We start from the raw sequence: 26989 nt of genomic DNA, 5'->3' as shown, positions 1-26989 counted from the left end.
ATAACTGGCACTGTGCTAAGCACTGAACAAGGAGAATCGATCTAAAAATAATCCCACAGCAGTGGGTACTTTTGTGGTTCCATTTTACAGATAAGGACACTGAGGCTTACTTAGGTGAACTAACTTGGTTAAAGTCACAGACATAGTGACTGAAAGAGGTAGGATTTGAAGCCAGGTCAGAGTTTGGTCATAAACATTACTCTAGGCTCTGGGTCCAAACAGGTCATTGCAATGAGTGGATGGAGTGGCCCCAGTGATCATGACCACCTGAGGAGTGTGTGTCCCTCAGTAGGAGAGAGTCACCGCAAAGCCCCTGGTGACCTATTCCAGAATCTGGGTCTAGTGTTGGCAGAGCTCCTGAGTTCCCAAGAGATGCTAACCAGTCTGCATTGCTATGTGTAATCTCCGTGTTTCATATATGGCTTCCACATTTTCAAAGACCCTGGCTAGCTGAAATTAATGCCCAGGCAGGCCACCAGCTTGCAATCTCTCCACTAAGCTATACTGTATGCTTTCGAGTGCTTCCTGTGACTTGCACTCTCCCCTTTGTAAAGGGCAGGGGCTACGTACCTGCACAATCTCGAGCATCTCTGCCTTGCTGATGTAGCCATTTCCGTCTAGGTCATACATGCTGAAGGCCCATTTCAGCTTCTGCTCCAGCTTCCCCCTTGACGTTACGCTCAGGGCTATGATGAATTCTCTAAAGTCTATCGTCCCATCTCCGTTGGCATCAAAGGTGCGGAAGACGTGCTCTGCAAACTTGGAAGCATCCCCGTAAGGGAAAAAGTTCCCGTAAATTTTCTTAAACTCCTCCATTGACAAGTGTCCGCTGGGGCAGTCTCTCAAGAAGCCTTTGTACCATTCCTGGATCTCGTGCTCTGTGAAGTCCGTGCTTTCCAGCAAGTCTTGCATGACCTCCGGGCGCAGCTTGCTGTTCTGTTTTCCCATCTTGACAGCAAGAATTCAGCTGCAGACAGAAAAGAATACAATACAGAGAGTTTCCTAAACCTGTTCTTCAGAGGCACATTTTATAATCTGTGATTATTCTTTTGGGAAAAAGAAAAGAAAGTGTGACTTCAATACCATTGTCTAGGGCTTTCCACCCTTGTGGTCAGCCCAACAAAATGTAGAAAGAGGGGCTGGCAGAAGATGCAGAGCAGAAATATCAGTGAAAACTGATACTTCTTTGACACAGAGCCAAATAAAAGACAGGAGATTTATAATGAAAAAGAAAGACACACACACACACACAGAGAGAAATGATTACTTAGTGCTGCCTTATCTATTTGCAAGAGGTTGAGCCTGGCTTTAGAAAGACCAGGGTTCTAATACCCAACCCAAGTATTAGTAGGGGGAATTAAAGGAAAGGATCAAAAAGAGAGAGCAAAAGAGATAATGTCACATGCCTTAGAGTATTTGCAAATAAAGTGCTTGGGTATTTTCTGAATATTATAAAGACAGACATAAGTAAGGGAAGTAGAAACTCATCTAATTCCATTAAACGCTACCAAGCTTGGTCAGTTATTTAAAGCCAAAAGGTCAAATCACTGTCAACATTGTGTTTATAAAGTAAAGACGATGTTTCATAAGGTTATGTCCTATGGTTGTGGCTTATGAAACTGGCCAAATTTTTCTTTTTAAGATACAAAAAACTTCATATTTTCTTATCACGGTAATAGCACATCCATAGTAAAATAGCAAACAACACAGCAATACATACAGGAAAGTCAGCATCATTTCAAATCTTACCACTTAAACAATGCCAGCAATTTGGTGTGTGTCCTTCTAGATTTTTCATATGTACCCTTATCTAAAATGCTATTAATATATGTTTTAATATGTTTACATTTCAAAAAACAAGAAAATATACCCTTTGTTACTTATTTTAAAACTTAATATAAAGTGGGGAATAAAGGCAACTTTTATTAGAAAAAACTCTGTAATTACTATCTTCCCATTCACAGAGCCAGTCAATATTAACCACATGACATATATCAGGGATGTTTCTGGCACTGTGGATGAAAAAAGTGAGATGCGACCCTCCTCCTTAAGGGACATCCAGCTGCCTATATCTGGAAGAGGGGGTGGTGGCAGTGAGAGGACAGCACAATAAACATTCAAAAGGTGGTATCAGGGGAATGGACGTGGTGCCGTGAAAGGACATGGACAGGACCCCCGAGCCAAAGGGCGATCTGCGTGCCATCAGAGAGGCCTTCTTGGAGGAGGTGAGCTTAGTTCCCATATCCAAAGTCTTATGATATAAGCATGGTAAAGGTAAGTCCCTTCTAACAAAGGGGCTCTACACTTGTATTTTACATTTTTCTTGTATTGGAAACTTACAGAATATATAAAAGATTTTAACCCCCATTTTAATAACAATTCCCAATTTCTTTGAGATTTTCACTTTGTGGTGTTTGTTTATGTCTGCCCCTCTCCCAATGCAGGGTGAGTCCCTTGAGATGGAGTCTTGTTGAGGTTACTCTGTCTCCCTAGGGCCCACCATATATAACTTAGGTGAATGAAGAGATGACTCAGATAAATAATTACAACATGGAAATATGGAATAATCTTCTTGGAAAAAGAGTCTTTTTGCTCCAAAGATGAGGCCCTGGCTTTCAGAATGTTATTTGAGACACTAAAGCTATTTGGTAGTTAAGACTCGGTCTTGGGATCTCTTTTCTTCACTTCTCCACTAGTTTTATTGAGACATAATTGACATAGAACATTGCATAAGTTTAAGGCATATGACATAAGACCTGATATACGTTTATACTGGGAAATGCTCACCACAGTAAGTCTGGTTAACACCCATACCCTCACATGGTTACAGAAATTTTTCTTCTGTTGAGAACTTTTAAGATCTACCCTCTTAGCATCTTTCAAATATACAATACAGTACTGTTAATGATGCTGGTGCTGAAGCTGAAGCTTCAATACTTTGGCCCCCTGATGCGAAGAACTGACTCATTGGAAAAGACCCTGATGCTGGGAAAGATTGAAGGCAGGAGGAGAAGGGGACGACAGAAGATGATATGGTTGGATGGCATCACCGACTCAGTGGACATGAGTTTGAGCTAACTCCAGGAGATAGTGAAGGACAGGGAGGCTTGTCATGCTGCAGTCCATGGGATTGCAAAGAGTTGGACACAACTTAGTGACTGAACAACAACAAATTGTTAACTGTAGTTACCATGCTGTATGATGCATGCCCAGAACTTATCTGAGGCTTTTACTTGTTGACCACCTTCACTGAATACCCCCTCCCCTCACCCTTGGGATCTTTTAAAACTGAATTGCCTGTGTGCCTATCTGTTGCCACCACTATAAATTCCTTGAAGGCAGGGTTTGAATCTTACACTGCTCAAACTTCTTTCATTATATGCACAGTTCAGGAAATGACAAGCAATCCTTGTGACTTGCCAAGCTGATTGATTTTGCTCCCTGAGTTCTGCACAGAGCAGAATCAGCCCTGCTCTGTCTCTGAGGTAGGTGCCCTGGGAAGGGTGGAACAATTCTCTTTCCATCAGCATGACCAACAGCTGCCTGAAGGAGCTCACTTTCAGAGGTGACACTCTATGGAGAATCAGACCAATGTCATTTTACGTAAGAGCAAAAGTAAACCACAGCTCCAAGCACAACACAAACAGAATTTATAAACTGAACCTTTCAATAACTTTCACTTCCCTCTTGCATCTTTTTTTTCCCCCCCTTGAGAAAAAAAGTGAAGCAGGAGAGACTGGTTTGTATTAGAATTTCAAAATTGCATTTAGTTGCTAAGTTGGCAATTTGCCAGAGGCAAGAATTCAGAAACACAAGGTAATACATAATACATGGGTTTATAGAGCTCCGAAACATTTTATGGAATTTACAAGTAATGCTGAGTTTTTCTTTTGGGGAGTGCTTTAGAGAAGAGCCCTTTGGTGTGGCATTCAAGCAGATCACTGTGAGAACCCTTTGGTTCTGTGCAAATCACTGAGTGCAAGGCCTTGGGAAAAAAATGCCACTTTGATATTAAAATCTGCTCTCTTAAAGAATGATTTATTTCCCAGGATGTAGAAAGCACTGTTTCTTAAAAACCGAACTTGAGTTCCTTTCCCAATGTTTAAAAAGTGTGTCTCATTTATTAGCTGTTTTTGCAGTAGAAACAAATTGCTTCAACATTTTGGCTAAGGCTCCCACTGAGACTGATCTGTGTGCAGCTATTTTTCCCGTAAACAGTAATTAAACCGCATTTACAAATTCATTAGCACAGAAAGGCCATAACACAAACAAGGCAGAAGAGCATGGAATAAGTTATCTGGGAAGCGGGTGTTTGCAATTTAGGCTAGAATTTGTTTCAGTAGATAACTACAAACACTTTACTAAGTATGATGTCTGAACTTGAGAGAACCATCTGGACGTGGTTAGGCCGTACAACAAAAATCTCCGGGGACAAGAGATATCGTTTCTTCCTTTGAGGGAGAGAGGGAAGCACAGAAGATGCCTGACAGTACCTTTTTCTTTTGGAAGACAGGAATTTTGTTGGAGTTGAAGGATCGAGGAGGAGACCTTAAGGGAAATGCTACATTAATTAGCAGTCTAAAGAAAACAACTCATCCGGAGACAGAAGTTTCACCTCAGGTCAAATCCTTTTAATTGCTCCATTCGGTCATTAAAATGTTTATTTTGTGCCAGTAGAACAGGGCATGGAATAAAAATGCTCAGGTTCAAAGACTGGCTCTATTGTTGACCAGCTCTTGGGTAATTCACTTCAATTCTTACCGCACTTCAGTTTTCTCATCTGTGAAATGAGGTCAGTTGTCCGAGTTCATATCTCACTGATTCGATGTGAGAATTAAACGAGATAGTCATATATGTAAACCTCTAGCGTTGAGTCAGGGACAGACGCCCTGGTCAGTGAAAACTACATCTTACTCCTTTTTTTTTTTAATGAGTGAATTTAAATATTAAAGGTAAAGTGGTGTGAAACTAGAGTTTGGTTTTTTCCTCTGTTAGGAGGACAACATTTTTATTTTATTTTATTATTAAACTGCATTTTGTATTGTAGTATAGCTGATTAACAATGCTGTGATTGTTTCAAGTGGACAGCAAAGGAACTCAGCTATACATATGCTGTATCTCATCCTTGATTGCGCCTCATACATTACTCTACTGAGCCTTCACAGCAACTCTGAGGGATAGGTAGGACAGATTTCACTATTTTATAAGAAAGAGAGAGAAAGAAGAAAAGGAAGAAAAAAAACTCAGAGAGGCAAAGTGACTTGTCCTGAGTCCCACAGCTTGTGAGTGAGGGAGACAGACAGGAAGCTCAATTTGCATGTGACTGTCAAGTGTCTTTTTTTTTTTTTTTCAATTGTGTCTGACTAGCTTCAGAGTCAAGCAAATATAGAAATTAAGACAAAAGCTTTATAAAATGCCAGAAAGCAGTAGTTAAGAGGGAAGAAAGTGTTAGTTGCTCAGCCGTGTCTGTCTCTTTGCGACCCCATGGATTGTATAGTCTGCCAGACTCCTCTGTCCCTGGGATTCTCCAGGCAAGAATACTGGAATAGGGAGCCATTCCCTTCTCCAGGAGATCTTCCTGACCCAGGGATTGAACCTGGGTCTCCTGCATTGCAGGCAGATTCTTTATGGTCTGAGAGACCCTGCCTGCCAGTGCAGGAGACATAAGAGATGTGAGTTGGATCCCTGGGTTGGGAAGATCCCCTGGCATCTTCCCAAGTGTGTAGGGCAACACACTCCAGTATTCTTGCCTGGAGAATCCCATGAACAGAGAAGCCTGGCAAGCTACAGTCCATGGGGTTGCAAAGAGTCGGACATGACTGAAGCAGTTTAGCACACAGGCCATCAGGGAAGCCCAAGAGGAGAGAGATAAAACACCCATTCCACAAATATGGGCAGTGTCTATCAGGAGGGAGGCATGGCTCGGGGCACTTGGGATTCAGCCAGGAACAGACAGGCAAAACTCCTGTCCTCGTGGAGATTACAGCCTCTTGGGAAGAGATACACAGTAAATAAGTGAAATATGAGGAGATGTGCCATGGAGAATAGCAGAGTGGGTGGGGAAAGCCAGGAGTGGGTGGGTAGGTGTTAACACTTTAAATAAAAAGCCCCATTAAGAAAGTGATGTGTGAAAAAGATCAGGGAGGTAGCCATGGAGATGACTGGGAGAAGACTATTCCAGGCAGAGAAAACAGCAGATGAGAAGGTCATCACGGGAAAGTGCTTAGCACACTCAAGGACAGGGCTGGAACAAGAATGGGAAGAAACAAAGGATATGAGATCAGAAGAGCAACGAGGACCAGATGATGTGCGACCAGGAGGGAACTGTGAGCTCTGGCTTGCACTCTGAGATGCAGCCGTTGCAGGATTCTTAGCAGAGAAGTGCTAGGAGAGATTTATATTCTAACAGGATCTTGCTGTTGTGTGGACAGAAAGCTAAAGAAGGATAAGGGCAGCAGTGGGAAGACCACTGCAATGACCCAGGCAAGAGAGGATGGTCGGTGAAGCCAGGGGAGCAGAGGAGGTGAGAATTGCTGGGATTCGGCACCGCTGGTAAGGTGGAAGCTGACGTTTACTGAAATAAGAAAAATGCAGGAGAAGCAGGGCTTTGGGGTAAGGCAGGGGACTTCGTTGTGTGCGTATGTTAATTCTCAGATGCTGACTGGAGATGTTGAGCAGGTAGTTGGATGTGTCTACAGTTAGAGAAAGTGGTCCAGGAGGCTATTTACATTTGGGAGTCATCAGCATATAGATCTTATTTACAGCCAAAGACTGGAAGTGAATGAGGATGGAAAAGAAAAGGGGATAAGGACCAAGCCCTTGGTCACCCTGCCATTTAGAATCTTTGCCAATAGAAAGAGGAGAAGGAACCAGTAAGGGAGAAGAAGGACGGGCAGACACAGAGGCTGAGACTACACTATCCACCATTTTGTCCTTCGCGCCAGCTCAAGGGGGCTCATGAACGTGCTCAAGGCAGCCGCACAGGAGGTCTGGGCTCCTGGTTTCCTCTGAACCTTGTGCTGTCTCCTCCACCCCAGCCTGTCCTGTCTCCCTAAAGGTTGCCATCTTGGGCCCAGTTGTTCACTCCCGAACCCAAGGACTCACCCGTGATTCCCTTCACTTTTGTTCCGTAAGCAGGAGCTGTCCAAACTTGCCTCTGTCTCTAAAACTGGTCCCAGATCCATCCACTTGCACATCTCCACTGCCATGCCTCAGTCTGAAGCTCCGTCACCTCCTTCCTGAACATCTATAACACCCTCCTCTCTGGATTCTCTCTTCACTTTTATCCTCCTTCTCCCTGCCTGGCTATCCACTCAGATCCCCAGAGTGAGTTTCTAAAAACATAAAACAGACCAGGTCCCTCCTCTGCTTAAAGCTTTACGTGGCCTTCCTAACACACAGAGAACACCAACCCAGACTTCCCCCTGTGGCTCAAAGGCTCTGAGCTACCCTGGCCATCCCTGACTTCCTTTCAGTCCCCCTTGCCCAGGTACTCTGACCTCCTGCATGCTCCAGCTTTTGCCTCTTAAAGACTTTTGCTTCAGAGCCTTGAAGAATACATAGATACGTGTGTATAAAGTAATATATATATATATATTTTTTTACTTTTTATACTTTCTTGACTTCATATCATGGCCATCTTCATTTCATCTTCCCCATCTCACATGGGATCTCGGTTCACCAACCAGGGATTGAATCTGTGCCCTCCTACACTGGAAGATCAGAGTCTTAATCACTGGACCACCAGGGAAGGCCCTTGAAAAATACTTTTACGTAGCAATTAGGTCCTCAGCCCTTTCAAGTTCATACACCCTGTAAGATCATTCTATGTACCTATCTACTATCAGATACATATATATGTTCATTTGTGTTGAATCTCAACTGCATTTAATTAAATGAAACACACATGTATTCTATTAGACACCAGCATTCTGTTATTCAGTAGTTTAACCTGAGATGGGCAATGTGAAATTTCCCAGCTTATTTTGGGACACATCCAGTCATCCAGTGTCCAAAATATAAATCTGGGGTTAATATTGACCACAGATGACAAAGGAAAAATACACAAGACACCAAACCACCAACAAAAGACCACGCCCAGGAATCTAAACTATGAAGTTAACTTTCCATCTAAAAAGAACTAAAAAAGGAATAACCCCTAGAAATGATGCCACAGGGAAAGGAAACGGCGAGGAGGATCAACCTTTCGACATGCACGTGCTCCCGTCTATATATTTTGTATCTGGGGAGTGGAAAGAGCTGCAGCATTTTATTTCTGCCATTCCTCATAAGGTTCCAAAACTCGGTGAGTTAATTCTCAACCCCCAGAGTTAGATTTTCCAGGGAAAAAGTCCATAACTTAACCTGGACAGTCTGGTTAACCTCAGAGGAAGTTGCAATGCAAACTGCACTGAGTTCTTCTAAAACAGAATTTACAAGAAATTAGCAACTAAAGTCACATTTAGCTGCAGCAAGGAACATAGAGCTCACAGTGGTTTCCGAAAGAGGCCAGGTTAATTAAAATGTTTGCCTCTTTGGAACATGTAACCTTGTCCTCTAAGAGTTGCTTTGAATTTCCAACCAATGGAATGTCTAAATTATGAAAACATAGCTAAAAAAAGGCTCCTAAAATGTAAGGAAGGAAATGATAAAAGTTATAGGTTAATGGGAGGAAGCATTCATTTACCATGACCGAGACATCATTGTTTTTGCCATCTGAATTTTACAGGTGGCTAAAATCCAGCAAATTCATTTCAAGGTCAGTTGTCCTTACTTCTCACTGGGAGAAAAAAAAAATGACTCAATAAAAACCTGAAGAGTACAATGCTTCAGAAATTTCTCTTCAGTGGAATTTGCCTCTCAGTGGGAGTTTGAAAGGAGACCATATATATAAACTGACATATTTATATATAGTGAGCAAATTAGGAAATGAAACGCAGTGGGGCAGAAAGAGAAAAAAAATTAAAATATTACAGAAGGAGAATTGAAGTTATGTAACACCCACTCCAGTACTCTTGCCTGGAAAATCCTATGGACAGAGGAGCCTACTGGGCTACAGTCCATGGGGTCGCAGAGAGTCGGATGCGACTTAGCAACTTAAAAACAAAAAAACCAACACTCTCGATAGCTTAGTTGCCTTGACCAGAGAATGCCCTGCCTGCCAGTCTTTGGTGAGATGGGCTCCTATGAGGAAGCAAGACGTCCTTCTATACCCTCATCTGGACTGCAAAATGGCTTTGCTGGAACTGCCTGAAATCTGTCATGAAGCCACTGCCTGCAGGGAGGCCTTCTTCCTGATGAGAATGGGGTGTTTGGACCCACATCTCCTGGTTGTCTGGTCATACCTGTAACACCTGGTCACACACCTGCACTCGCTCCCCCGCAGAGAGGTGACAGGCGTGAGATGAGAACTTAACTGGTTCAAAAGAGACTGTGAGCCTAGAGCCTTCAGCAGGCTCTGAGATAAAGCCCACAAACCCCCTCCAGTCTTCCCAGGGTGCGCAGTGGTCACGGACTCTGAAATATCTGGGCCCTGGTTCTACAGAGCCTGAATTTCAGACTAGACAGGGCCTGGCCTTGGGCTTTTTTCCCAAGTTTTATTTTCCATAAAAAATAAAGTACAACCCACATTACTGCCAATAAAACATATATTTCTGACAGACTCTGAGTAGAACATTATCCAACAACAACCCTTTCCCTCGTTTCCCAAAATGGAAATATTTTTAGTTCTGCTGACTGCTAAAATACTACATTACTATTGCAAAAAATGTAAGTAATAAAGGGATACCAAAACTAGAATGTGAACACCCTCACTCTGATCCAATAGTATTCCATAAGAAATAACCACTACTAACAGTTTTATGGAGAAGGAAATGGCAACCCGCTCCAGTGTTCTTGCCTGGAGAATACCAGGGACGGGGGAGCCTGGTGGGCTGCCGTCTCTGGGGTTGCACAGAGTCAGGCATGACTGAAGCGACTTAGCAGCAGTAGCAGCAGCAACAGTTTTATGTATATATAACAGTTTTATAAATATATACATATATAAATTATACATTTAGATGCATATATATGAAATCTGTGGGGCTTTGCTGGTGGCTCAGTGGTAAAGAATTTGCAGGCAATGCAGGAAATGCAGGTTCGATCTCTGGGTCAGGAAGATCCCCTGAAGAAGGAAATGGCAACCCACTTCAGTATTCTTGCCTGGAAAATCCTATGGACTGAGGGGTCTGGTGGGCTACAGTCACAAAAGAGTTGGACACGACTTAGAGACTAAACAATATGAACTCTGTACACGCTAACCATAAATGGGATTGTTTTTACTTAAAAATATATTGTGGATATTCTTCCATGTGGATGTATCTCATCTTTTAAAATTGTTGAATTTTGATTAATTGATTCAACAGATGGTATTGAACACTGACCTAGAGCCAAGCATTGAACCGGATATCAGCTGATAGGATACTTAGTAACATGAGGCTCACAGTTCACTGCACGACATTTACTTAACAAAGCACCCCTGATGGCCATTCTGGTTGATCCCACTTTTCTTTGATTCCCTCGGCATTTTACCTTGGTCTTGGTTCCTGGACTCCTCGGGCAGTATTTATTACAAACAGGTTCTTGATGTCATTGACAAGTACCATGATCTCTAGACGCTCCCTTATGGTTTCATCAAACAAGCCTTTACATGCCAACCATTTATTTTGTAAGGGTTTATACACCAACTAGGATTAGAATTGAATCGGATTTGGAATTGGACTTGGAATTTCACCGCACCCCCTCAGCCTGTGTTACAGGCACACACATGCAAGTCTGACACTAGCTATCCTTGGGCCTAGGAGGCCAAGGCCACGCTCACCCTGGTCTTTAAAGAGTGCGCTACTGTCACCATGTAAATGCCCCCTTTTAACCTAAAGACTATTTTATGCACACAGCACTCTAAATCCTTCCCTGGTCAATACTCACCTCCTGACTTTTCATGCCCACTCCTTCCTCCTTACTTCAAGTCCAGCTAATGGCTGACTCCCCCGACACCCCTCTCAGATTGCCAGCAATTGGAGGTGAACTTAAATTGCAAGCTTAAAGTTCCCTTAGGTAAGTGGCTTGAGTAAATGGACAGGGGCCACACTAAACCACACGCAGAAACTACAAAGCTGATCCAACAAAAGACACTGTCCGAGTGCCTGAGGTCAAGGGCTTCAGAGGAAGCGCATGGGTCCCCTTGCCATCAGCACACCTGGCCAGCAGACCACTGCATCAGAGCTGCCTATCTGGGCCACCTTGTGCCAGATGCAGGGAGGAAAAGAGGGGGAAGCTCTGAGGGCCCCCATGCATTCTCCAGGGCTGTACAGGCTAAGACCCTACCTTGGCTGACTTCCATGGAATTCCTATAGTGATACATTTCTGCTTAGCTAGATGTACTAAATATTCTCTTATTTATTTATTTATCTGTCTAGCTATTGGCCTTGTGGCATGGCAGGCGGGATCTTCGTTCCCCAACCAAGATCGAACCTGTGGAGCCTTAACCACTGGACTGCCAGGAAAGTCCAATAGTCTCTTATTTGAAAGACAAGAATGACTACTTTGAGTTTTGATAAGACCATAAAACAGAAGACTGAGCCAGCAAGGACTCCAGAGGCCAAACGGATCAGCTACAGGGATCCAGGCCTCCTCACGTAACCCGTAGCCAAAGGCACACAAGCAGCTCCAGTCTCCATTTGTAGACATTCTCCAGGGGCCACAAATGCATTTAGCTAATTGATGCAAGCGCCTCCACAGAGTCTAAGAATAGTTCTTAATTCTTTTTTATTTATTCAGCAAACATGTGTTTAACATCTACTGTTTCCTGGCTTGAAATGAATATTCCTACAAAAATAGCATCCTACATAAGATAGGGAGAGGAAGCGAGGGAGTCTGGGATTCCAGTTGCAGCTCAGAGCATTTTCATTAATACTTCATCTTTACAATTCTTCTGTGGAGTTGATGAGAGGGATGTTATATCTTGGTTTTACTCCAAGGGGCTAAGAGGGGCTTTGAGAAGCTAACCATAGTGACAAATTCATGCAGCTAGTGGCCCCAGGGGAGTAGCATGGGAACCACCCTCCCCACTTCCATCCCTCCCGCATCTCTGGCTGGGTCACTTTTGGTATTTGAATGCTTCTGTTGGAAGGTACTGATCAATCAGTCTGTATCCTGGCCAATGTGGCTGAAATATTAATGCTCGTCCATCAAACTTATGTACAAGTAAGAAGTCCAATAACTGAATGACAAGGAGAGGCTATGAAGTACCTTTTCTTCACTTCTTGTAACTTTTGCATCCCCCAGCAAGATGTATGGAAAGAGAATTGGACTTGGTAGCAGAGGAAGTGAATTGAAGTCCTTATTGTAGTCCAGTGTTATGTGACTTTGGAAAAGTCATCTGACCTCCCTAAGGTCTCATTCTTCTACAGTAAAATAGACATAGTGATACCTCTTCATGTGGCTGTTTGGTGAAAATATGAAATGAGAAAAAGAAAGCCTGATGAGTGAGGGAAAACTCAGCGCTGTGTCTGGCATCTAGTAGGTGCTCAGAAAACATTGACTATTAATCTGAGAGAGATAAGGATTCAGCTTGGTGGGCTGTTTACAAAGAGGAGCCGTCCAGAGCTCGGGACATTGTCCTCCTTGCTTTAGCTTCATGAAGAATTAGAACAAAATCAAGAATGTGACATGAGAGAATGAAAGAAAGAGAGCCACCGCTAGCTTTCTGCCTGACCTTCCCCTTGGATCACTTGCCAGATAGGAAAGATATTTGGGATCTGCACCCAGAGAGGACTCCTGCCAGACCCCTGGCTGAATGTTTTCTCTGCATAGCAGTCATTATTCTAACCAGAAATTAAGCAAGGAAGTCCAACTGGAGAAGCAGCTGATGGTGAGTAGGACACTTTTTTTCTCTGGTTTCCATCCTGAGGCTGGGACGTATGTCTGGGGCAGAATCCTCTTCAGAGGAGCCCCATGGCAATGGGAAGATCAGCCTTCCTGCAGTGGGATGGTCAGCCTTCCTGCAGTGGGATGGTCTGGCTTGTGCAAGAGGGACTTGTAACCTGTTCTCAGGGTCTGGCTGGATAAGAATGTAATTTTCAGAACTGGATACCACTGAAAAAACAGGATATCAATGACTGATTGAATCAATTCTTTTTTTACCTGGGGGAAGAAATGATTCTTTGTTACTTTATTACTTTTTTTTTTTAAACCATCTTTTCTAAGATCAGAAGTGAAAAAGAAATAAATTGTTTTTTTTTTTTTAAAAAAAAAAACACATTTATCATTAGGGCAGAAAAAAATGGCCATAGGAAAATCCTTGTCTCACAACTTATTTCTAATTACTGCCACCATTTCTTAATGCAGACCTTATCTCTCATCTGAATTCAAAAATATTAACTGTTCTCCAGTCTTAAGACTCTGCATCTGATTATGTCATTTCTCAAAAATCTTCCATGTTCCATACTGATGACAGATTAGAGGTGAAAGCCCATTGCTTGGTCCTCAGCAGCCTTAAGGTTGTACCCCAACCTCATCAGAACCACAGAATTTGTCATTCTAACCCTCAACTTGACACATTTATTTTCACTCCAGTCTTCACAGTGGTCCAGGGCATGAAGCTTATGAGAAAATAAAACTTAAACCCTTTGTAAACACTGAAGTATTTCCAAGTAGTCACTATTATAACTATGATTCTCTCCTTCTCTACTTGTTGACATCTTACTTGGTGTTGGGTGGAGATTATTGTAATACTTCCTACACTCAGCCACCCTTTCTCTTCTGAGTGTGAGGCATATCTATGGAGTTTTGTCGGGGCCTCTCTTTACAGCTCTGAGAATGATGTTGGCATGTGGTAGGTGCTTAAGAAACAATGGCTCTGTTCGGTGGAGCCTATTTTCTGTCGATCCTAGAGTGTATTGCATTGCTTGTATAGCTTTAAAAAGAATGCCACTAATGTTTACAGAACTCCAGGTGCACACAGGCCACTACACCAGCGGCCCAATGCCACAAACTAAATAAAGCACAGCCCGCCTACCCCTTGCATGTTTATGGGGCTTTCAGTATAATGTTTCAGCAGATCCCTGAAATACTGTTGAGAAAGGAAGAGGCAAGATCACTTACTTACAATAAAGAAATTGAGGGTGACGATGTAAGCATTTCTCCATGGTTCCATGGGTGATAAGTTTCAAAGGGGGAAGCAGGACGCAGGGCTTTGTCCTCTGTCCTCTCAGCGTAGCACCTCATGGTGGGAGACAGAGCAGAGCCTCAGGGAGGATGCTGCCAGGGGTGGCAGGCTGTGTGCATGTTTGTGTGCTTAAGAAAAGCCTTCCTGTCTAGCTATTTACACTCTGGTTACTATTTCCTTTTCTTGCTCAGAGACAGTGAAAATGGAAGTGTAATCTGAAAAGAGGGAAGGTGAAAATATATCCACAAAGTGACAGCAATGCAATAAATTCAAACAAAGGATCCAACCAGCTCTGAGAGAGGGTCTGTGTCCACCCAGGTCAGCCCCCTCCTTGTTTGGGCTTCCCAGGCGGCGCTAGTGGTCAAGAACCCACCTGCCAATACAGGACACGTAAGCTACAACATAAGTTCCCTGGATTGGGAAGATCCCCTGGAGTGGGAAATGGCAACCCACCCCAGAATTCTTCCCTGGGAAATCTCATGGACAGGGGAGCCTGGTGGGCTACAGTCCACGGGCTACAGAGAGTTGGACACGACTGAGTGACGAAGCACACACATCTCCTCATTTAGACTGTGTGTGCCTGGGTGGGTTTTCTAACTTATCCCGCACACCCTACCCCCTTGCCAGTGGGGACCCTCCTAACCTTTTCCCTATTTCTTTTTAAAAAAATATTTTTATTTATTCGGCTGCACAGGGTCTTAGTTGCATTATGGGGGATCTAGTTCCCTGACCAGAGATTAAACCCAGGCTCCCTGCATTGGCAGTGTGAAGTCTCAGCTACGGGACTACCAGGGACATCCCTTCGCTATGTCTAAATTCTGATCAGAGTGGCTCACTTCTATTGACCTTATTTTACACCAATTTATATTACAGCAAACACTTAAGACCAGTGTAGTACCGGTGTAAAAAACGTTCTCAAAAATATCCTAAAGTTGTTCAAAAAAGCTGGCAGCATATTTCTGGCGGGTCGGTTGCTGCGAGAGGGTCAGGGGAAGCAGTATCAGGCTGACCCCAGATGATTACCGTGGTGAGGACAGCTGAGGCGGCATCCTGCGCCCCCCGCCGTGCGTACGCAGAGAAGCCCACTTCACAGTGCCAGGGCGGCCAAACCAGAGTGTCCTGACTTCATCAGCAGACGCTGCAAAGAAAATTACCTTCTGCCTTTTCCTGAATAATGTGACTTCTGGCCTTTCCTACTTACTCTTGCAGCACCAAAGGGCTTATTGGTACACAGAGCTTAGTAATTATGGCGACAGCAAGTACAGCCTCAGTGTGAAGCTGCAGAGATGAACTAAAGAGAGGAGACTTTCGGGCTATGCATTCATCATGGGTCACTAGCAAAACACCTTATATTTATGAAACAGGCAAACCTGTTTCATAACAAACATGTTTCTGAATCCAAACAGCATGGATTCAGAAGTAACAATATTTAACAAATGGCTGGATCTGATAACCTAAATTTTTCTCGTTGATGACAGATCCAGAGATTCAAATATGCTTACCCCTACACAAAATCTGGGCTTTGTGGATGGGGTTGGAACAAAAGTGATTATAGTAAAAAAAAAAATTAATGAAAATCTGAAATTTACCCAAATAATTTCACTGAAGGAGAATGCAATAACGGAAGAGTGTTGTACTATATGTAACTATTCTATTTGAATAATGATGAAGATAAATTTGCCAGTACTCCTCTTTCCCTTCATTAACAAATTATGATGTGCAGCAGTGTATAAAATGATAGAGAACATTATTCCAAGCCTCCGAGCCAATTGCTTGTTTTTTTAAGAGCAACATTTCCTACTATAAGAAAATTAGGCAAAATTAGAATTTGATTGTATTCATACAGGAAGTGATAATAAAAGAACATAGAAGTGAAGTAAAAGCACCAGAATTAACACACTTCAGTAATCAAAACTGAGTTGGATCCGTTTTTAAATAAAAGCCAAAAATAAAGACAAGCATCTAAATTTCAACAGTGATGGGCATGTATTTTAAATCATTTCTTTCATTTAGATTATAAGAATTTTAAATATGCATTAAAAGGTATATTTTTAAATGTTTAAATTTATCCCCAGTAGATCAAATAATGCAATTGAAAACTTAGAACAAGCACTATTCCTAGAATAAGACTGTGATTTGGGTATCTAGGAAAAGCTTAGAGTAATGTCTTCATTCAAGGAGGTCCTATCTCCTTGTGAATTACTTTGCCAGAAGGGAAGTCCTTGTGCCTAGGACTGTGCAAGATATGACAGTGGATTCAAAGAATAATATAGGATGAAATGGCAGAGAGACTAATCAGCTGGCAAACTAGACAGACTATTATTCCACATAAAAGACATGGTCTCTATACTCAAGGAGCATTATCCAAGCAAGGTAATAAAACGTCACATGTAAACAATGAGGATAGGTGTTCTTTTCACTGCGTGGTTGGGTTAAGAAGTATTTAGAAAGACTCAATTTTGCCTATATCCCTACCTGTTAAAAGACATAAAGGTGATTTTATGGTCACATGGGAAGTAGATACAGGTGAGACAAAGAGAAAGTGATGCTTTTCTCTTGAGCCTTCCCTGCCCTTCATTCTTCTGACTCTCTCCAAAAGCTCTGTGCTATAAAGGGACACTGTAAATTCTGAGGCTGTTTTCATTAGTCTTAGACACCAGAAGAAATAGGGTGACAATAAACTAATTTCTTCTTAGATTTACAAAGACATCATATCAGATTCAAACTAAAATGTGCCCTGAGGATGAAGTTAAAAGGTAAAGCTCTGGAAACAGTATCTCAAGACCAAATTTCATGTGAGATCTGTTCCTCTCTTCTTGGGTGGGAATGCAAACAGGGTGAATACTTGGAATAACAACAGTAAGTGGGAAAGGATCCTTCCAACCCGAGATGTTGGATGGGAAATCACAAAGGAGTGTGAGTCCTCACTCAACTCCCGAAATAAGGTAGAAAGACACTGAAATGTAGAGAGCATGTGGCATTGGCTTGGAGGAGGGACTCGCATGCCTCGCAAGGATATGGATTGTTGGTGGACGGGTCAGAGACCCACCAAGGCTCAGTCCAGGAATCACCACTTTGTCTTCATCTTCCCTTTCTCTTTTCCTCAACTCCCACCTTCCCTGGCGTTAAGCTTCCCCACGATCATTCTCTCAACTCCCACTCCTCCACCCAACCTTCTTTCTGCCATGCTTACCGCATCCCACCACTGTTCGCCTGCTGGAGGCAGTGTAGCATGGCAGTTGTGAACTTGATCTTTTTGGATAGATCTCAGTTGGAATCCTCGGAGAAGGCAATGGCACCCCACTCCAGTACTCTTGCCTGAAAAATCCCATGGACGGAGGAGCCTGGGGGGCTGCAATCCATGGGGTTGCACAGAGTTGGATACGACTGAGTGACTTCACTTTCACTTTTCACTTTCATGCATTGAAGAAGGAAATGGCAACCCACTCCTGTGTTCTTGCCTGGAGAATCCCAGGGATGGGGGAGCCTGGTGGGCTGCTGTCTATGGGGTCGCACAGAGTCGCACATAACTGAAGTGACTTAGCAGCAACTGGAATCCTAGCTCTGCTTCACCAGCAGACTATCCCTTACCCCACTTCTCCCCAAAGCAAAAAAAAAGTTAGCTTTTTGAAACTAGAGCATTTTAAACAATTGCATTTCCAAAGAGAACCATGGCTTTACATTTGCACAATTCAGACTTCACTTGGGTGTTTTTCATAGTCAAAGAAACAAGCCCAAAGTAATAGAGGAGCTCCACCTCTAGAAAGACAGGTTGTATTTGCAGATTTTTAAGTAACTTAAAAAAAAAATCTGCCTACAATGTGGGAGACCTGGGTTCGATCCCTGGGTTGGGAAGATCCCCTAGAGAGCGGAAAGGCTACCCACTCCAGTATTCTGGCCTGGAGAATTCCATGGATTGTAGAGTCTATGGGGTTGCAAAGAGTTAGACACGACTGAGTGACTCTCACTCTCACTTGAAAAATAAAAGCTTTTCCCTATCAAGGTTTAAAAAATCTTAGGGTCAAAGTTTCAGGCTGAGCAGGGATCCTGTTTGACTACTAGTTTATCTACCACATGTCTTCACTGTCAGGGTCAAGCTGAGTAAAGAAATACCTGTGAGAAGTTCTATTCATCACGTGTTCCTGTTGTGGAGGCAGGACACAGTGGTGACTTCAGGGTCTCTTAGCACCCTGGGAGAGGACACTATTTATGCAGCACCCTGGGGATGGTAGATGAGGGTGCTGGATGGACACTTGTGCCACCGGGAGGACTGAGGAATCAATACCACACCACCCACAGCTCACCCATGGGCCCCACACCTGGGCTTAGATGATCAAAGTAAAATTTACTAATTGTAGGAAAGAGGGCATCTCATGACTCCATTACAAATGCCTCACCACTGACTTAGAACTCGGTTGTTTTTCTTCTGAAGGGATACACTTCCCCATGTCAGGCTGTGGTCCCTTATTGTTCAAAATGCATATATACCCAGACTCATACTTACTCATCATGCGCTAGCAAATTGGATAGAAATGGGCTTTGAAATTTGGTCACTGAAATTTAGAGGAAGACAATCAGTCATCAGAATATTTTCTTTTCATCTCACAGCCTGACCCATGTGAGTCAAGTGTTCTTTCAATATACAAAATCAGATCTATGGAAACCAGGGAGTACAGCACAGCAGCCTTTCTCTGCACTGGTCAGTGGCTAGAGTTCATTAGAGTCCGGTATAGCTAGGGCTCAGTCAAAACAATTCTTTTGTGGGAAAGACCTAATTACAAAGTGATATCATGTGTAGTTAGTGAGATGATCCTGTTCCCATAAATCTGTTCTTTCCCTGTCCTTTGGCATTATCACAATCACTTGCTGTGTAATCAGTCTCCAACTCACCAAGGACCTCTTAGTGTCCCCAGGCCAATGATCCCTCCACATCATTAGGTTAGATGTCCACAGTGTGTAAAAGCATATTACCTCATTTAATCTTGATGGCAGTCTTATGGGGTCTTCTAGGTGGCGTTCGTGATAGTGAATCTGCCTGCCAATGCAGGAGGCCTAAGAGGTGAGGGTTTGATCCCTAGGTTGGGAAGATCCTCTGGAGGAGGGCATGGCAACCCATTTCCTGCCTGGAGAGTCCCATGGACAGAGGAGCCTGGCGGGCTACAGTCCATGGGGTCACAGAGTTGGACATGACTGAAGTGACTTAGCATACACACATGTACAGCAATCTTATGAGAGGAGAACAACTCACCCATTTCACAGATGAGTGGACTGAGGTTTAAGGAGAATAAGTTCTCCCAGTTCAGGCAGAAAATAAGTGGTGGAGCTTAGTTAGAATCCCCAGACTCTCAGGGGATTTTATCATTATGTGGCACTGTGTCACATTTAAAGAATGGCAGCTAGTGGTGAAGAATAACCCTCACTTGTGTAATACTTGACAGTTTTACAAATGACTTTCACATCCATTATCTTACTTAAATAACTCTGCAAACTCTCCCCACTTTATAGATAAGAAAGTTAAGGCTCAGAGAGGGAATCATTGAGCCAGAAATCCAGAGAAACTTCAGGTCTCCCATGACAAGATGAAATTCAGAAATAATGACATTGAGGTTAACACTGTGATATCACTTTGCAACAGTGAGATTGCATGATGGTAAGGTATGAACATGGACTTAGAGGTCAAATCTGTGCAATCTTGCTGACTGCTCCTAGGTAGCTGTGAGCATGCCAAATCTGAGATGCTATAACCCCCTCCTGGAACTTCAACCTGGTTGTAGAATAACTCCTGTTATTCCCGTGGGTGTTAATGGGATAAGAGATTCATCTGAAGCAATGAATATGTGCTGAGTAACAGATATTATTCAGTCTCAATGAAGTCAGTACAATATAGCACCCAAAGCAGCCAACCCTACAATAACCAACTGAAGTTGTTCCAACAGGATCCGGCAAGAAGCCCCGTTTAGACACCTCTACTTTTGCAAGTCACCGAGGCACATACTGTTGGATGCATACCCAGCAGCTCTGTCCTTGCTCCATGCCAGCAGAGCCTGGCTATGGTTCTGATGCCTCCTCCTCTTTCCCATTGTAAGTTGAGCAAATTCTGACTAGTCTAAGCCAATGGCGGCGGTTGTATTCCTCATGCACAGAACTGATTGGGGAAGGCATGAGCCTCAGTTTTGGCCAGTGAAACGTTAGTGGAAGGCTGCAGGAAGCTTTGAGGACAGGCTTTCCTTGCTGATAAAACGGGTGCATGTTAAGTTGCTTCAGTCCTGTCCAACTCTTTGTGACTCTATGGACTAAAGCCCACCAGCTTTCCCTGTCCATGGGATTCTCCAGGCAAGAATACTGGAGTGGATTGCCATGCCCTCCTCCAAGGGATCTTTCCAAGCCAGGGATCAAACCCACATCTCTGATGTCTCCTGCACTGGCATTTACCACTGGCGCCACATGGAAAACCCGATAAAATGGGGGAACAGGAAAAGAAATAGTCTTCTCCCGCAGCTTCATGTGATGGCTGAACCTGCTGTTGTCATCCTGTGACCACAAAACATGAAGATAATGTGATACTGAGGACACGAGAAAAGAGAAAAATCCTTGAGGACATTATTGAGCCACTCACTGGGTTGTTGCTCATAACTTCCAGTGGAGTGAGACAGATTTCACCTATGGCAAGCCAGGGTTGGAGCTCGTGAGACTCACGGCTGGCAGCGTCCTAACTGGGCACCAGGAAAACAATCACAGTTCTATGTTCCTGCAGCTGCTTTCCTGCTACTGCTGTTGCCCAGTTGCTCAGTTGTGTCTGACTCTTTGGGACTCTTTGGACTGTGGCCCTCCAGGCTCCTCTGTCCATGGGATTTTCCAGGCAAGAATACTGGAGGGGGTGGCCTTTTCCTTCTCCAAGGGATCTTCCTGATCAAGGATTGAACCTGCATGTCCTGTTTGGCAGGCGGGTTCTTTACCACTGAGCCACCTGGGAAGCCCAGACGGTTTCCTCCTAAAGTCTATTTTCCAGGAGCCCGTTTTCCCACTGAGCTTGGGGGAATATGGTTATACGCTAATAGTTATATTTTTAAAAAAAGCTTGCATTTGAAGGATGTGCCACCAGCAACACAGACCTCCCTCCTCTAATGAAATGAGACATGTCCACTTCATGAAACACCCCTAAGACATGGGTTTGATCCCAGATTGTGAAGGAGGTCTGGCTAGCTTCCTTTTTGTATGTCCCAGTGGCTTGTAAGTCAGAGGACATGCCAAAACAGACTTCCAAAAATCGTGATGTACTCCATGTATTGATGTTTAGCAAATTTATGCCTTTATGATACTTGTAAAACTTCAAAGCCCTTTAATTATACTATTTAGAAGTGAGTTGGTCGGTTGGTTGGTTTAGTTGCTAAGTCGTGTCCAATTCTTGTGACCCCATGGACTGTAGCCCACCAGGCTCCTCCATCCATGGGATTTTCCAGGCAAGAATACTGGAGTGGGTTACCATTTCCTTCTCCAGGGGATCTTCCTGACCCAGGGATTGACTCAGGTCTCCTGCATTGCAGGTGGATTCACTGAGCCACCAAGGAAGCCCCATATTTAGAAGTGAATTACAGGATTCGTAAAGAATGTTAAATCATAGTGCACCATAGATGCTGTGATCCAGGGACCCCATTAAAGTGGCATTATGAACTTCCCATCCATCAGTCTCATCAGTTAACTCTGTGACTTAATGTGTAAACTGTAGTGGGGATAAATGATGACAAGAGTCTGAGTGTATGATCCTTTGTAAATATGAGGCCCAGATTATAAAAAACAAAACAAAACACTTTCCCCCACCTGTCTCCTCTCTCACCCATGGTAGGCTCTGGTTGGCTGCTGTGATATTTTGTTACTCACCATATTTCTATAGGGGCTTCCCTGAGAGCTCAGTGGGTAAAGAATCTGCCTGCAGTGCAGGAGACTCTGGTTCAATTCCTAGGTCGGGAAGATCCCCTGGAGAAGTGATAGGCTACCCACTCCAGTATTCCGGCCTGGAGAATTCCATGGACTATATCGTCCATGGAGTCACAAAGAGTCGACACGACTGAGCAACTTTCACTTTCACATTTCTATAGAGCACCCCCGATGGATCAGTGCTTTATACACACTAGCTCATCTGATCCTCAGAACAACCCTCTGAAGGAGGTCCTACCATCATCCTCATTGCACAGGTGGAGAAACTGAAGCACAGAGAGGTTAAGTGAGTTAGTCAAGACCACACAGCTCAGAAGTGGTAGAGACAGGATTAAGATGCAGGTCCACAGCTCCAGAATTCATATTCTTAACCAGTCTGTTATGCAGTCTCTGTGCTGATACAACCAAAAAACCATGGGGGTTAAGAGAAGTGAACCTGGAGGGTAGAACTGGGTAAGGCTCTCTCAATGCCAAAGAACACGTGAGCCTTGTTAGTGTCACAGTATAATCACTGTGTAAGGCGGATGTTATGGCTCAGCTGGTAAAGAATCCACCTGCAATGCAGGAGACCTGTGTTCAGTCCCTGGGTCAGGAAGATCCCCTGGAGAAGGGAAAGGCTACACACTCCAGTGTTCTGGCCTGGAGAATTCCATGGACGGTATAGTCATGGCCTCACAAACAGTCAGACGTGACTGAGTGACTTCCACTTTCACTTCTCTCAAGGTGGCTGTGGTCTCTCTGCTCCTTTCGCCCTGGAGTGTGTGCACACATGTATTGCTCCTGTGTGTTTTCTGTACACCTGGCATCAGTGGAATTGTGTAGCAGCATTTGTCAACTATGTGGGTTTAACTCCCTAAGCTCTTACAATCTCCTCAGTGAAACTTTTCAAAGCCACTGTTTTGCTCTCTAACAATTATTTCTAACTAGGCTTTGACTGTGGCGTAGAAAGAAACCCTTAATATAATTACATTATCCTGAAATAAGGTCATTTGTCTTTTCCTTTTAAAACAATTTTCATGTTATAATCACTTCAATTGTTTCTAAATTAGGACTCATAAATGGTTCTGCAGAACGGATGGTCTCCGTGGTCAGAAATGCTTCCCCAAAGAACCAAAGTGAATTACTGGAATTGACAGGAGTGGCATTCTCCCCAGTGAACAGGATCAGGAAGAGGGTGGACGAGGACAAGTGCTGTAGGGCCTGTGGTACTCTTTCTAGGGCCAATTTTGACAAAAGGAATATTATGGAATAACCGTCCGACTGCAGACCGTGGTGTCCAACAGATCTAGGTCCAGATCGTACTCCAGCACTCGGTGTATGGCAGGTCATTCATGGATAATCTCAGAGCCTCGGTATCATCTCTGCAGAAGAGCGCTGATAACGAGTGTGCAGTGCGGGACACACGTTATAAAAGAAACGTGTACAAAGGACCTTTACACACAGAGAGGAAGGAGCAGTTTGCCCTCTCTCTGCCTCTATTTAGGTCCCTCCCCAGGAAACACTAATGTCACTGGTTAAGTTTCCAGCTACTAATTTGCCAAAAGCCAGGAGCAGTTTGCAGAAGTTCAATACATTCTCTCTGCTCCTTGCTTTGCCCTGGCTCCAGAGATAAGCAGAAACCTCCAGCACTTTCTCTATCATCCCTCTGCTTACTCATAGTACAGTGACTATTCCCCCCAGCTCAGGAGCTGAGAGGGTGGAGGAGGCCTCACTTGGGCCTTGAGCTCGAACCATCTACTCCAACCTGATCACCAGAGAAGACCTGCCCTTGTGTCCGGCTAGTGATAAGAGGCATTTTGATTTCCTGAGATCTGTGTATTTATAGGTCTTCCCAGGTGGCGCTAGTGGTAAAGAGCCCGTCTGCTAATGCAGGAGACAGGAGAGATGTGAGGTCAATCCCTGGTTGGAAAGATGCCCTGGAGGAGGGCATGGCAACCCACAGCCAGTATTCTTGCCTGGAGAATCCCATGGACAGAGGAGCTGGCAGGCTACAGTCCATGGGGTCACAAAGAGTTGGACACAACTGAAGCGACTTAGCATGGAGGCACATGTATTTATAGCACCAGGGAAACCCCACGTGGGAGGAGAGAGGACCTGCAGAACAGGATTTGGAGACTTCCAAGTCTCTGGCTACAACATCAACTAGCACTACCTCTCGGAATACAATGGCAGCCAGCACACACCAAAAAGAAGCCCCACTCTCCTGAACGAAGACCATGGAAATTCTCCTCTGAGTTGCTTCAGTTCCAGAGATAGGGACACTTCCACTCTCCTTTTAGAAGTCCCTTTCCTAATAGCGAGCAGACAGTCCTTGGCTGGAGTTTTCTGACAGACACTCAGAAGTCCTTCTTGCCTGGGAGTGTCTGGTGGGAAGAGGGTGGCCCCTGCTTCTGGTCTTTACCAGGCGATGAGGCAGGGCTCTTTCCTGGGAGGTGTTTGTACTCGGCTCAGAGAAATAAATGCCAACTGTAAAGAGGTCTCCACTCAGTGACACCCTCCCACGCTAGCAGGCTCTCTTTTCTAGCACGGCAGTCAGACTTCTGTTTTTGGTGATAACATCTAGGTTTCTTTATTTCATTAGAAACAGATACAAATGCAGAAATGGCCAGAGCGTCATCACATGTTCCTATGCTCTATTAAAAACTACACATAACCCAAAGGTAGAAACAACACAAACGTCCATCATCAGATCCGTGGATAAATAAGACATGCTTTATATATGCAGTGGAATATTATTCGGCCTGCTGTTCCATGGATGAATCTTACAGACATTATGATAAATGAATGAAGCCAGACACAGAAGGACAGATACTGCATGATTCCACTTATATAAGTGCACAGAAAAGGTGAATTTCCAGAGAGAGAAAGTAGAATAGTGGTTACTAGGCTAGGAGAAAGAAGGTGAGTGGGGAATTAGTGCTTACTGGGCATAGCAATGAAGCAGGGGCAGTGAAGAAGTTATGGATGGACAGTAGCTATGGTTACACTATATTATCAGTGTACTTAATGCCACTGAATTGTACAGCTAAGAATGGTTAAAGTGGTAAATGTGATGTTACGCATTAGAAAGAGATAGAGAAAGGAAGGCAGGGAGGGAGGAAATGAGGGAGAAAAAAGAGAAAGAAAGGAAGAAAGAAGGAAAGGGAAAGAAAGGACCATCAAGCAGGCCTGGGATAACAAATCCTTAGAAAGGGAGGGTTCCAGGGTCCCAGAATCCCAGCCCTGTTTCCAGATGTCACAGGCACAGAGCTTTTCCGAGTGACCAAGAGAAAAATCAAAGCCAGAGGAACCACTGCTCTTTACAAGATCGGGCAAAAGGCAATTATGAAAGCAGTGCTCCTGACAAAATAATGGACTCTGCAGTTGTTTCTGTTCATTTGTGGGGTGGGGTCAGCCTGCCCCAGAGGTGGGGGTGGGGCAACAGGACTCCTCTTCCCAAGGCCCCAAAGCCATTCGACCAGATAGTAACCAAGTGAGCCTATTGTCATTTTCAGCACATGATTCGTGAACATAGATATTATTTATTTCTAAGTTATAACTGTTAAGTCCTCCAGCCATTTCTTAAAAAGATGACTGTCTTCAAACAATGGCATTTTCCAGCTGCCATAACTGTAAAATTCAATTCCCTCATTTTTGCTCAAGAAATATAAAAAGTTTCTGACTTCACTGTTCCATTGTAAACAGATTTCCTGCTAAATATTTTCTGGAATGTGTTAATTTCTTGGCCTTCTAAATAATCCTAGCTAAGAATACAATAAATGATAAAAATATGCATGTGTGCATGCATGCTAAGTCACTTCAGTCCAGTCCGACTTTTTGTGATCCTTTGGACTGTAGCCCACCAATCTCCTCTATCCATAGGATTCTCCAGACAAGAATACTGGAGTGGGTTGTCATTTAACCAAAATGTATCCAACACATTTGAAATGATCATTTCAATATGTAATTGATTTAAAAATTATTAATTAAATATTTTACATTCCTCCTGTTATTTGTCCTAATTCTTAAAATTCAAGTATATTTTGTACTAAGAACACATTTCAGTTTGGGCCAGCCATGTTTCAGGTGGTCACATGTGGCTAATGCTACTACTATATTTTGGACAGAGAGGAGAACGAGATATAGAAAATATATGAAAAGCTCAAAAGCAAGACTGCTCCTCAGCAGGGATATAAAGAATCATACATAAAACATCTGGGGCATTTCAAAGAGGTGGTTGCATTGGAATTGACCCTTGAGAATTTTTAAGTTAGGAAATGCTATACTCAGACAGGCATTATATGAAGAGCTGACTGGAAGATGATTGGATGGTTGGGAAAAGGATAGAAGGATTTGAGAATCTAGGCAAGAAAGTCGGGAACCGGGGCAAAGACCACGGTGGATTTAAGAGATCTTTTGGAGGTGGAATTAGGACCAGCAATAGAGTAGAAGACACTGAAGGTGGTTACCCAGCAGCCATCTCTTCTTCTTCCCTGTTAACAAGAGATTGATTCTCTTCAGGTGCTCTGTATCCTCTGCAATATCTTGTTATTTGTAGGGAGGCAAGGGGCAATGCAATGGCAGCCCACTCCAGTACTCTTGCCTGGAAAATCCCATGGATGGAGGAGCCTGGTGGGCTGCAGTCCAGGGGGTCGCTAAGAGTTGACTGAGCGACTTCACTTTCACTTTTTACTTTCATGCATTGGAGAAGGAAATGGCAACCCACTCCAGTGTTCTTGCCTGGACAGTCTCAGGGACGGGGGGGCCTGGTGGGCTGCGTCTCTGGGGTCGCACAGAGTCGGACACGACTGAAGTGACTTAGCAGCAGCAGTAGCAGGGGCCAATGAGAGGAGAGAAGAGGACAGGATT

General features: G+C 43.8%; 1 protein-coding gene across 1 annotated transcript in view; it reads right to left on the bottom strand.

Annotated features, from left to right (window-relative positions):
- NCALD (neurocalcin delta) overlaps nt 1-26989 on the bottom strand; it is a 90789-nt gene that overhangs the window by 21212 nt on the left and 42588 nt on the right. Inside the window, exon 2 of the mRNA XM_040261982.1 lies at nt 571-969. Coding sequence (XP_040117916.1) covers nt 571-948 — 378 coding nt within the window. The 5' untranslated portion in view covers nt 949-969. The remainder of the gene's footprint in view (nt 1-570; nt 970-26989) is intronic.

This window comes from Oryx dammah, unplaced genomic scaffold, assembly GCF_014754425.2.
Source record: "Oryx dammah isolate SB20612 unplaced genomic scaffold, SCBI_Odam_1.1 HiC_scaffold_19, whole genome shotgun sequence".
NCBI classification, from domain to species: Eukaryota; Metazoa; Chordata; class Mammalia; order Artiodactyla; family Bovidae; genus Oryx; species Oryx dammah.
Note: the sequence above shows the minus strand (reverse complement) of the source record. Positions and strands in the feature narration are given on the sequence as shown.